Below are 12,573 nucleotides of genomic sequence, written 5' to 3' on the forward strand. Positions count from 1 at the left end.
CTACAGCAGCAGCAGTGGCCAGGGCATTTTTGTCAACGTGGGTTTCGCGTTTCGGTCCCCCCGGCCTGGGGGTCAAGGTCCACCGCACCACTGCGTACCACCCGCAAGCCAACGGGATGTGCGAACATTTCCACCGGTCGCTTAAGGCCGCGTTCCGCGCTTCTCTCACAGATGGCAACTGGGTTGACCGCCTTCCATGGGTTTTACTGGGGTTGCGCTGCGCGGTTAAAGAAGACCTTGGGGTTTCCCCGGCTGAACTTGTCCTTGGTCAGCCCCTCCGGGTCCCCGGGGAATTCTTGCCTGAGAGCCCACCCCCGTGCTTCGCTCCCTCCGTGCTATCTCTCCGTCCCCCAAGAGACTCGTTTTCTCTTCCTGGCCCAGTGCACCATTGTGTGCCTGACACCTTTGTTCCGAGGTCGTTGGACTCTTCGCAGTTTGTTTTTGTCAGGCATGACGCTCATAGGCCTCCGCTGCGTCCACTGTATGACGGCCCCTTTCGGGTTATTCAACCGGGCCGGAAGCATTTCCTTTTGGATTTTGGGGGTCGGCAGGAGGCTGTTTCTATTGACAGACTTAAACCAGCACATGTGCTTCTGGATGACCAGGTGGTGCCGGCTCAGGCCCCCGCCGTGGCCGCCCGCCTTCCACTGGACTGGACAACCCTGCTTCTTCCTCTGGGAGCGCCCCCCACCTGGCGGGGCCCGAGCTACCTTCAGTTTTTCCTAACCGCCCGTGCCAGCCTGGCCCTCAGGCTCGTTTCCCCTCCGCCAGCTCTCCACCTCCCCGGTTCAGCCGTTCTGGACGTTTAATTAAAGCAAGGGTTCTGGACTAGGGGATGACCCTACTGGGTGTTCGGGGGGGGCATGTGTGGTGGACCACTGGAGGGCTCCACTCACACCCAGTTCTCAGGAAGTGTTGTTGCTGTGTTTTGGAGGAAAAGTGTTCAGTTCTGTGGTGATGAGTAATAAACGAGCAGTGTTTATCGAGAGCTCTCGTGTCGTCTGTGTTTACCTCCACAGTATAGCATTAAAATGAACGTTACCTGTAAGCAGAACATTAGAAATCTGTATGTGATGCATCAAAAACTTACACATGTACTTTTTTTTCCCATTTATTTATTTATTTAAGTTCCATATATGCCATCTATAGTGTACTTTTACGGGTAATCTGCTGGTTATTAAACAGCTTATTTACATTTTAATTTCAAACATTCTTCTGTCAGCCTCTCAGGGTTCACTGTGCTCTTGTTGATAAAAGTGGCAGCAGATTGATGATGTGCTAGAAATAGATATTTTTCTGTGAAATCTAGATCTAGCACGGAGTCAGTGACACAGTTTTGCCAATTTTTTAAGACACTTCTCTCATCTTGACTTTATTTATTTATTTATTGTCATGTTGTCATAAGTGAATTGCATTTGTGCTTTGCACGATCACAACTTCAAAGCAACCCAAGATATAAGGCCTACTTCAAGGTATGAGTGTAGCCTGAAGTAGGATCATAATTTACACTTAAACCTGGAGATTTTTCTTTCATTTACTTTTTGTAAGCATAAACATTAATTGCCGCTTTGTTTTCATTAAGTATTGACAGCCTGCAGGTTATATTTCTTGTGGTTTTGTTTGTCTGTTTAAATGGCACACCACTTCTTTCAGAGAGATTAGCTATTATTGTTACTCCCCTCGAGTCTTATTAAAGCTCAACTTGTTCTTTGCGTTTAACCTGACATTTATTTTGGACAGGAGGATTCTGCGACATGCCTTAACATGTAATGATGTCCACCACAGCCGATAGAATGCCATCAGAACTAAAAGAAATACAAACTTAAATGAATATTCTTAATAAAGTCCTTAAGTGTTATATCTGATGAGACATTCCAACAAAATGATCAATAAAGTACACATTACACCTCAAACTGCGGTAATTGCACTGGAATATCACGCAACACTCGCGTATTTACATACAACGATAATAAACAAAATAAAACATTTATCTCATTGGCCTCACTCAAAGGTAGGGCTGAACGATATATCGCATTTGCGATAATATCGCGACATGATCAAGTGCAATTTTCTAACCGCAAAGGCTGCGATTATACTCTGGACATGTCCAAATTCATGGGCTGCATCCTCCTGAGGCCGCATTTGTAGACCGATTACGTCACAGCGACGCGCCGAAGGCTGTCCAAATTACTACCATATCCCAGAATTCATAGCGCGGCCCAGCCAAACTCCAGTTTCCAGCAATGGCGGCCGCTACTGAGTTTTAAAATTACTCATACTAATCTTTCAGGGTCACAAAATAAACTTTTAACATATTTTCAGGCGAGAAAGTAGTTGTGTAAACATCAAATATCTGCTCGGTTTATCAAGATATCCCATATTTGCAAAAGTGCTTCGACGTTTTCAGAGGCGTCTGCTACCCACCAGCTCGACAGCTAGCCGGGAGCTCGAGGGTTACTGATGCGGCCGAGAACGGCACAACTCCCGGCACATCATTTTCAGATCACCGCGGAGTTTCGCTGCTCGGGTTAAACGTAATATATAAGTCACTTAGACAACCTAAAAATGTTATTGTTGGGCTTTTTTCAGTGTTTTGTTTGTTCGTGAGTAAATCGGTTTGGCTGAGATTAAAGTTATTAGATTAGATAAAATAAAACTTTATTAATCCCCCGGGTGGGTTCCTCCTTGGTTTTCACACAGCTGACTAAACGTCAAACAGAAAACTTATTAAACAGAAGTATGAGACAGTCGAGAATTTACACCAGTGTCTGGTTATATTTTAGATAGCAAGAAGCAGACGGCCGAGTTTATTAAACTCCACCGAGACAGCGGTGACGCTAATCAGAACTAGCCTTCTGATTCAGAAGGCTAGACCGTCCAATTTCACGCCTTTAAACTTTAAAGGCGTGTTTGTGTGTGTGTTTATACAATTGCTATTATGTTTGCACTTTATGTGTAATGTTACTGACTGCAGAGATCAGTAAGATGTGTGTATTTTTTATTTATTAGTTTTATTTATTTAATATTATTTTTTAATTGAATGACTGTCTAGTAGTTCACAGATGTCGAAAAACTGAGTGTGGTAAAGCCACAGATTTTTTTTTTTTTTATATATATTTCTGCAATCTGCACATTGTACTGACTTTCATTTTAATGTTTACACCAGGGTTTCTTGTCAGCACTTTATGCTCAGATGTTTGTAAGCTAAAAATAAACTATTGTGTATGTTCAAATATACTGTTGTGATTGAAGAAGTTAAATAAAAATGTCAGTCATCAATTCATGCATCACCTCATGTCATCATAACAGAGGTCTGTCTTCCAGGAAAGAACAGTTTAAAATTAATGTAATATAGTATTGGCCATACTATATGATGTATTGCTTGTCTTTGTTTAATAATACAGAAGACAAAGACCTTAAAAAATAATCGCATATCGCATCGCAATCGCAATATTGGGGCAAAAAATCGCAATTAGATTATTTTCCATAATCGTTCAGCCCTACTCAAAGGGAATAAACTTTCATCTTTACATCGTGGGGAGTTCCAAAAAAGCACTCTCTTATAACTTTCTGTAGACGTGCAAACCTCGCGGCTCTTCTCTTAATTAGCTTGCTGAGTGTGACAGCCAAAAAAAGCCCTCTTTGCAACAACAGACGGAACTATAGAAAAGGTTCCATCCTAATTGCACAGTTAGCACAAATAACACATTTAAACATATAAATCTAATCAACAAAACATGAATTACTATTTATTTATTATTTCACCTACTTATTGTTTTAACCTTAACTATCTAATAAAATGAACTTAAATGCGAGAGTTGCCTATGACAGCAGCAACAATTATAATGTTAGGTAAATAAGAGGGTGCTGGTCTTTGGATGGGGATCTGTCAGTCTCGAGTTCATTTTGAAGTAATGCTGGACTGTTGCTTCAGTAGACATGTGCTGTTTGCTGTTTGTTGTATCTTCAGGGCAGGGCAGAGGGATTTTGTAGGCCAGCACAGCAACATTGTGACATAAGTTCTGCAGTCTGTGCATGTTGTCTGGGAAAGGCCACAGGGAGAATAGTGGGAGGTCAAGCAGATGCATGACCTACATACAGTCTAAGCGTCTGTCTGCAGACAAACATTCCCAAAGCACAGAGTTAATGCAGGATACTAATGAAGTTTTCATATAACTTTTTGCATGCAAAAGTATCTGTCTTGGTTTCATAATATCTGTCATATTTTACTGAAAATTAAAATCCAAATACCGAAACTTGGAGTACATAATAGATAAGTGCCATATATGGGGCAGGGCGTGGGAGTGGGGTCCGCTCCTCAATTTCATCTGCAAACTAGCAGCCCACATGCCCCTCAGAGAGCATGCATACTTTACTGAAATGGTATATCATTCACCAGTGGAGGAGTTTGGAGGCCACAAAAACATGAAACGATTCTCCAGCTGCCGTTGAACTCCACAGACCAAGCAGAAACATTTTCCGTTTCTTCATTTGACGTGAGAGGAAAAAAAGTCTTCAATTTGAAATCACAATGTAGGACAACGGTTCCCTCATGTGTTTCAAACTTTATGGCATTTGAATAAAAACTATTTTTTATGTTCCTGGGAGCCCAATGCAATCAGGCATCGTCATCAAAATCTCTTGTGCTGTGACATCGACATCATCGGTGGTGTTACAGAGAGAACTGTAATCGCTCGTTCATCAGATTTACTTCAGACTCAGCGGGTGTTTGGTAATGAGAAGATGTGGGAGGTCAGGCGGCCGCGAGAATGTAAAATATCCACACACAATCTCAGTGTAACTGCAACTGCACTAGTACTGTAGAAAATGACAATATTGAAGGCATAACTAGTGTTCTGGTTCACTTGTCACATAATGTTGTTTTTGGCAGGCATCTCTTTCAGAGCTAAACAAGAGTGAGTCCTTGACAAAGTGCACAGAAAAAGCCCTAAATAAATGAAAACTGAGAACTGAAATTAATATGCAAATGAAATTTAAAAGATAATCTTTTTTCCCAGCTTGGCTCTAATTCTCCCATAAGTGTCAAAAACATAATTACCCCAAACTAATTTAAACAAATAGCTGTTTGTCAGTGGTGAAAGAAAGTTTGTCATTTAAAGTCCAACAGATTCAGAACGTTGCTTTTGCTACATTATGCAAAACTGTTGTTAACTTTCACTGTTTAATAAAGTGATAATAATAAAAAAAATACCAACTTTTATTCCATTTATTTATTATATGTGAAATGTTTTAGTTCTATATATTTTAGGTCATTCAACTCTTATTTTCATTTTTATCTTTTTATTTGTCACTAGCTTTATAATATAAATATATTTCTAGAATATCTATGTCTGTACAGTTTATAGATAGTAGCTCACAGATGCAGAGACACATCCACTGCAGACTGTCATCCAACCAAAGCCTGCATTCACAGACCGTGAAAAAATACATATAACTGAAGAGTCCCATAGTCCCACTCTTCTCTTTTGTTGTTTATTATTCTTTACAGAAAGAGGAATAGAAAGAGAGGCGCAGTAAACAGGAAATACTGTGCACTGAGAGGCAGCTGTGAACTGAACTGAGTGACATTGCAAATTCTACATAGAGTTTTGAGAACCTCGAGCGGTGGGTTTAGGTTTATATTATGCAGAGAAAATGTTTAAATAGTATAACCATATTTAGAGTACAGACTAGTACAGTGTGTTGTTAAGAAAAAGTAACATTTTTATCTTGATAGGCCACCTCGATATATAAAAATATATTGAGTAAGCAATGGTGATTTTTATCTAACACCATTTTCCCCCCTTTCACATTTGCCTTTAACATCTGCTTTCCCTCTGTAGTCATCTCGATTGAGGGGATGGGCTCAAAGGCGGAGGATCTACAGCACTGAAATATTTTTGTCTGTTTAAGCCATTAATAGTTGCCTTTGTTGCTCCAAAATGTTGATATTAACCACCAAAACGGAGATTTCAGCAGCGGTGTGTGGGCTGTTTTCTTTCTGCTTTTCTTTTTTCGTCCCTCTCCTCCTTAATATTTTTTCAGCAGTGGTGGGTGTTTAAAAAAGGAGGGTAGGCAGAAAAAACCCAGCTCCTCAGATGCTCTTAAAAAATGTTACCCATGCATCCACTGGTATGACCGTGTGCGCACAACAATCAAGTGTAACTTGCATTATAAAAGTGCTTTCAGTGCACACTAGCAGTAGAAATCTGTTATGCAAATGCCGGTCCATTTATCACTTTAAAGCTTTCTTCACAGGCTAAAGTAGGTAAACACATTCCTTTTTTTGGTCAATGTTCTTCCTTTCCATGCTAACTCTGTGCTTAATACAGCTCCATTGTGTGAGATCCATCTTTATTTTTTTTCCTGCTTATACAAAGTCGTCAGATGTCATCACATGAAATGGAGCTCAGCTTCTAATTTATAAACACAGACAGATTGTCAAAATGTTGCAATCAATCTGAGTCAGTCTGCATCTCGATAGGGGCATTAGTTAGCGTTGTGTTCGGGCTAGATTTCTATATGAAAGTGTCATTAAACAGAGGCGCATTTACCTGCCATCCTCCAGCAGCTACATCACTGCGGAGGGATTTTGTGTGATGAATTTCTGTATATGTAGATGGAAGCAGATTTAGAAAGTTTCTCTATCAAAGCTAACTGCTGTTTTATCACATAGCAAATGGGATATAATTGCCAACTTAACCACATTCAGTCACAAACAATCCCAGTCTTTTATTTTGGGGGCATTTTTAGCCTTTTTTGGACAGGATATAGATATAGAGAGTAGACAGAAACAAAATGTAGGAAATGGTATAAGGGTGCCTTGCTGGTGGATGAAATAAGAATTTCTGACAATATGCACTGGGTCTAGAATATCTAAGGGTCTGGTGCAAGAAGTACTTTAGCACAGTCACAGGAAACTCTTAATTTGTCTAAAACAAATGAAGACAATGCAACAGCAACACTGAGCACTAGAATTAGTGTTAATAAAGGGGCACATGAGTACCGCTGATCAACTATTTCTCCAGCATAAAAAGACCATTAGTTTGGATTGACAACACTGATGTTTTTTTTTAACATTCTTTCAGGATTTATCAGCTTACATCTCAGACACCTCAAAGTCCGATTGTTTTGTGGAAAATGTGATCCCAGTCTTTAAATATATTAGAAATATGCTTACGAAAGCACGGACTAATGCTAGGCAATAATTACATCTGGAGCTGAAAAAAAGTTAATTTTCCTAAGTAGACATAAAGCTGTGTTTTTACTTGAAGTCCCACGTTAGTGTTAAGAGTTGCCTTAATACACTTATTGTGCTTTTGATGCTTAAAAGCAGGCATTTACGAGATCACACGACGCCGCTAGTTGATTTCATCTCCACATTTCTTTCTCAAAGAGCTCTGGTTCGTGTTTTATACTTCTGAGTTCAGAATCGAGGTTAAACTATTTCTCCTGTACTTAAGAACAAATTAAAATTACTGATTCCTTTTATTAATCCCCTTTTGTATCCACTCTATGTGTCATTTCAGGGGGTCTTGCTTACTTATATATCAGCTTGTTGAATTGTCAGTAAATGTGACTTTGTGTGTCCCGAATGAGGTCTGTATTTAACCTTTGCGTGTGTGACCTCTGTTTGCTTCTCACCTACACAGGAACAGTCTGTCTCCACGATCGGCTGACATTTCGTTTCTGTCAGACACTTCGATGGCTCGGCCGTTGCCACCTCCCCAACGTACAAGCACAGTGCTGTAAATCCTGCAGCCAGCACTCCCACTTCAGCAGGCCTCGCAGCTAAGGTGCAGCTCACAAGCACACTGATTGTACCACTGAGTGATGTAATCTAATCATCATTAAAAGTCAACAATCTGAGCCCTTTTTCTGAACTACGGACTGGTTATGAATCTTACACACACCTGGACTCTGCATGTTTGTGCTGATGAAATTGAACAAGCAAAGTAGCGAGATTGTAAATATTTGTTTGCTGCACATTTCTTTGTTACATTAGACATGGGAGTATCCAATCAATGTAGCCAGCAGTATGATGCATTTTTAGATATCCGGTTGTTCAGTGATGACGCGACGAATCCTACTTCCGGGTCTAAAGTAGTCTGCGTTTAATATGGCTTTTGTGTTGTTAACATGTTTAATGTTATGTATTTTCTTCTATTTGATCTCAAAAAGCTCCTAAAACAGTCAGTGATCACTGTTGACCTCCCTCGGCTTTTATTACCGCTAATCATTTATTTAAGCTCAGTTTTTAAAACCTTAGGATGTAACTACAGCCCAGCCCATGCAGCAGTATATGAATGACTAACCTCGTATTGTGGATGGATTATCTCAGTTGTTCTCCTGGCTGAAGTTTGGTCCTTTTACAGCATCCTGCCATGCGATTACATTTGTTCCTGACCACCGAGAACACTCACGTTAACTTTTATTGAGTGGAAAAAAAGTTAGCTTGTTTATATTATGCTAACATAGCTGTGTCGCTAGCGGTCACGTAGCACATCATTATATACCAGCTAGCCAAACTTCAGTAACCCTACAAACGTCACTGCTGTTTAGTTTTCTGTCTTCATTTATGTTGGAAGTGATAACAGAGCTGTACGTTTTAATTTGTTTCCAAAACCCCGCAGTCAGGACATGCTATATTGTATTTAGATAGAAGCTAGCGAGCTAACTCCCTGCTAACTTCTAACTCCGTTAAATGTCATAAATTCCGTTTTCATGGATGCCTGGATGTTATACTCAATTGTTACACCTGGTAGAGCAGAACGCTGATCATTTTATTACAGATGAAAGACTTTAGACAGTTTTTCAACTCTCAGTAATGCCATGGTGATCGTTTGATATATGGACCTGCAGCGGAGTTTAGACCCAGACACGGCTAGTGACGTCAGACTGAACAACCGGATAGACAAACCACTCATTTATTGTATCTTTATGGCTGGTACAGTGCTTTAATTTTTTGGACAGCAACGGAGACTGTACACGTTAGAACCGACAGGATATAGCTCTCACTGTGGTTTTACATACAGCATGAAGTGGTACAGATGTCATAAAGAAAAAATAAGTGGTGCATATTTTCTAAGTAACAAATAACTGACTGTTTGCAGAGCCCTGTCCCTTAAAGTGTGATTTCAGTTTATTTTAACCAGCTATATTTCTAATTTTTTGTGGGTGTTTTGGCTCTCAGGTTTAGACATGCTATAAATGTGCTCTCCTACCAATGCAGGCTGTTAAAAATTCAGAAATATTTTCATTCTTTTCAAATCCTACACCTTTAACATTTATCATGACTTATGAAGGCCACCGTTGTTTAGTGACCACGCCCCCACTCTCTGCATTTATCTTGCAACTGGTAGTTTTGGTTACATCACAAAATCTGCATTTGATTGTGGTTTTCAGTTAAATGGAAACAAGAGAATGCATATTAGCCTTCAGTTTTTCTGTGGATAGGAAGAAGACAAATAGGTGGGAAAATCCTGAAGGTCATGAAAAAAGATGGCTTACCAAAGACCTGTGCTTGTGTTTTTGGCACTTCTCTTCTGAAGCATGATGAATTTAGTTGATTAAGAGAGTTTACTGAAAACAGAATGTGTCTAAACACCTTTGAAAAGCACTTAAAATCAAGATTAAAAAAATGTCAAAGACTGGTAACATTAAATGCTCTCCTTATAAGCAATAAACCATTCATTATAGCAGTTGCTGCCTTTGATAAAAAGCCCACAGACATGACCCTGATAACAGAGGAACTCGACACATCTGCCAGTTTATTCAGATCAGCCGTTCATAACTGATCAGTGTTGTCCAGAAAAGACTGAAGGAGCTACTTCTGGATTTAGACATGTTGAATGTGGCTGTGTTGTGGCTAGGAGATGTGTGCAACCCAGTAATGTTTACACATGCGAACATGAAAAATGATTTCAATAAAAAGTTAAAGCTAGTCTCTGAAATTCTATTTATAATGACCTTTACCAAAAAATGCTCTCCCTCTGTCAGCACAGAGAAACAGTTGCTGCACTGACAGAATTTGCAAGCGCAATTTGTATTTATTTCCTTTTTTATTTTGGAAAGTCTCAAAAGGATATCGAGCCTTTATTGTGAAAGTTTTGTGGAAAATAAATAATCAGATGGCGGTGCATGGCTTTATTTAATTAGCAACTTGCCCACATGAAGTCTCTGCTGCAGTTTATTAAACTAAATCGAAGAATTTTGTTTATATGTTATCCAATCTATGGATACACTACGCTAATCGAGCTAGCTAGCTTTACCTGCAAACATAGTGTTCCTACTGTTCAAATAGGGTCACCTTTGGTTCCAAGATAGCAAATACTCTTCCAAATTTTGACAAGCGAGCAGAGATGTGAAGCTTAGGTTTTATGCTGTGATTATTATACTGCAATCGCTTCAAGGGACAGTTTAAGCAAACTTTTACTTTGTGACTTTAAAGTTACAAAGTAAAATGTAAATTTCAAAAGGAAAAGCTGCAGTCAATACCTGGTGCTTGAGGCCACATAGCCAAAAAAAAACATTGTGTCAGGTATTGGCAGGCCCAGTGCCTTAACTTCTTGAGTACTGGATCATTTGATGTCAACAATAACTCTTGATTAAAATAATGGTCGAATGGAGGGAAATTAAGATAACATAGCACATCATAATACAATAGATTCAGAAGGGTAAATTAGTGGAAGAATCAGTAATATGTGGTATTTTATACTTTTCTAGGTGTTTAATTATTGCCATGTTCTGTTATGAGAATTCATGATAATTACATATTCATTAAAAACTTTCTTCAGAAACTGGAAAGTAACTCAGATTTCTCAGTTCAGTGCCGTCATATATGGTCTTACATATCTAATGATTAAAAACGAATAAGCAAGCTTCTGTAAAGCTATTAAACAAGTGATGATAAGGAGTAAAGGGGAAAAATCACCACATATCTATATCCTTTTGTCAAAAATCACAATAAAAAGACCAAATTACATATGTATGTAGTGTAGCTGAAAAGAATTGTAATACCTAAAATTCTGTCCAGTGAATGCCAAGTTTTTATATATTTGTTATTATCAAAGATTCATACATCATCAGAATGTATGATGACTTTACAATTACAGAGGATTATTGTGTACCCCTGGCTTTTTAGTTGCTTGTTGCTCTGTTTGACACATTTTTAATGTTATTGCACACCACTGTGCAAATGTCTCGATCTACCCCTCATCCTTTTAAAATTTGCTTCCAAACACCTAAATTTTCTTGTAGTGTAGTTTTAGTGTAGTGAGGGATGATTTTTGACAGAATGGAACAAAAAAGGAAGAGATTTGAATGTCCTTCAAGAAGCCTGGAGAACTATTCTTAGAAGACTACTTAAAGAAATGAGAAGGAAGCTTGCCTAAGAGTTCAGTTGAAGAATAAAGGTGCTCATACCAAATATAAAATGTATTAATTGTACAAGAGTACAGGTACAGACTGGCTTTGCCTTATATACTGTATTTCCATGTGTTTGCTGCACCTACGTCCTATTTTCCTAACAAAATATAAAGAAATGAGGCGTTGCTTGAGAAGTTTGCACAGTACTGTAGCATTAACATGTATGCAGTGGCAGATTTACCAACTTGATATCAAGTAAACATGTAAACGTTTTGGTGTTTTGTGCGACTATCAACGAGATTAATGCTGGACTCACTTGTGGTTCAAAGCAGCAGCTTCTTGGGAAATGAAAGAACTCGTAAATTACTTTTGCAGTTACCAAATTTTGGTAACTGCAAAGGCCATTGAAATAGGCCATTGAAATACCTCTGAAGCATGCTGCTGGATTACACATGTAATGATTTTTCTCCTAACTTTGTATAGGGAAAAGTCTTTGCCCGGATCATGACAAAGAGCCAAGGACTGTGACATTTAAGATAAATTTAAGATATAACCATGACGAATGAAGCCTAGATGGTAAACCTGCCAGGTGGTTATTGATGTGTGTAGAAGGGAGCATGTTTCATTTTTTACCAAACAACAGGCTAATGGATGAGGACTCTAATCTGTCTGATTCCAGTAAAGGATGGGACAAAACCACTAAGCACTGACATAAAAGCCTTTGGGGCCAATTAACACCACTGAAACATTAGGCCTAGAGACCAGGGTTATTTATATCGCAACTCAAAGTAATGGATATTATGCCTGGCCTACTTTAGGTAGTATTTGGGCATGCTAATGGTAGTTGTTTATCTTGGAGCAGACATAGTATTTTTACAACATTTTGATATGTCATAACAGGGAAGGCACAGGTGAACTCAGGTTACACTTGCATGAAACTCAGACTTTACTAATATATGTTTGATATCAGCCTTGCTGTTACCACTAAGATAAAATGTTCTGTTTTTCACACCTTTGCTCATTTATTCTCATTAGTAGTTCTTCTTATTTTTGAAGGCAAAAACAAGCCAGTACTTCGACATGTACAACCTTTATATTTACAGACAATTTAGATGAGTAAAGAACTTTACATACCTGCCACGTTTAGTTGCATAGTTGTTTTTTATTGGTTTTTTTTTATTTTTAGTTTGTTAGTGATTTATTCCT

The 12,573-nt window shown here is 38.9% G+C and overlaps 1 protein-coding gene across 1 annotated transcript in view; it reads left to right on the top strand.

Annotated features, from left to right (window-relative positions):
* The window catches only part of adamts7 (a disintegrin-like and metallopeptidase (reprolysin type) with thrombospondin type 1 motif, 7), a 94,820-nt gene extending 82,770 nt beyond the window's left edge, over positions 1-12,050 (top strand). Inside the window, exon 24 of the mRNA XM_085458984.1 lies at positions 7,653-12,050. Coding sequence (XP_085315110.1) covers positions 7,653-7,795 — 143 coding nt within the window. The 3' untranslated portion in view covers positions 7,796-12,050. The remainder of the gene's footprint in view (positions 1-7,652) is intronic.
* Positions 12,051-12,573: the final 523 nt, after the last annotated feature.

Source organism: Copadichromis virginalis, linkage group LG1 (genome assembly GCF_057382275.1).
Source record: "Copadichromis virginalis isolate Kocher_CV1m ecotype Utaka linkage group LG1, C_Virginalis_male_GT1.1, whole genome shotgun sequence".
Taxonomy (NCBI): domain Eukaryota; kingdom Metazoa; phylum Chordata; class Actinopteri; order Cichliformes; family Cichlidae; genus Copadichromis; species Copadichromis virginalis.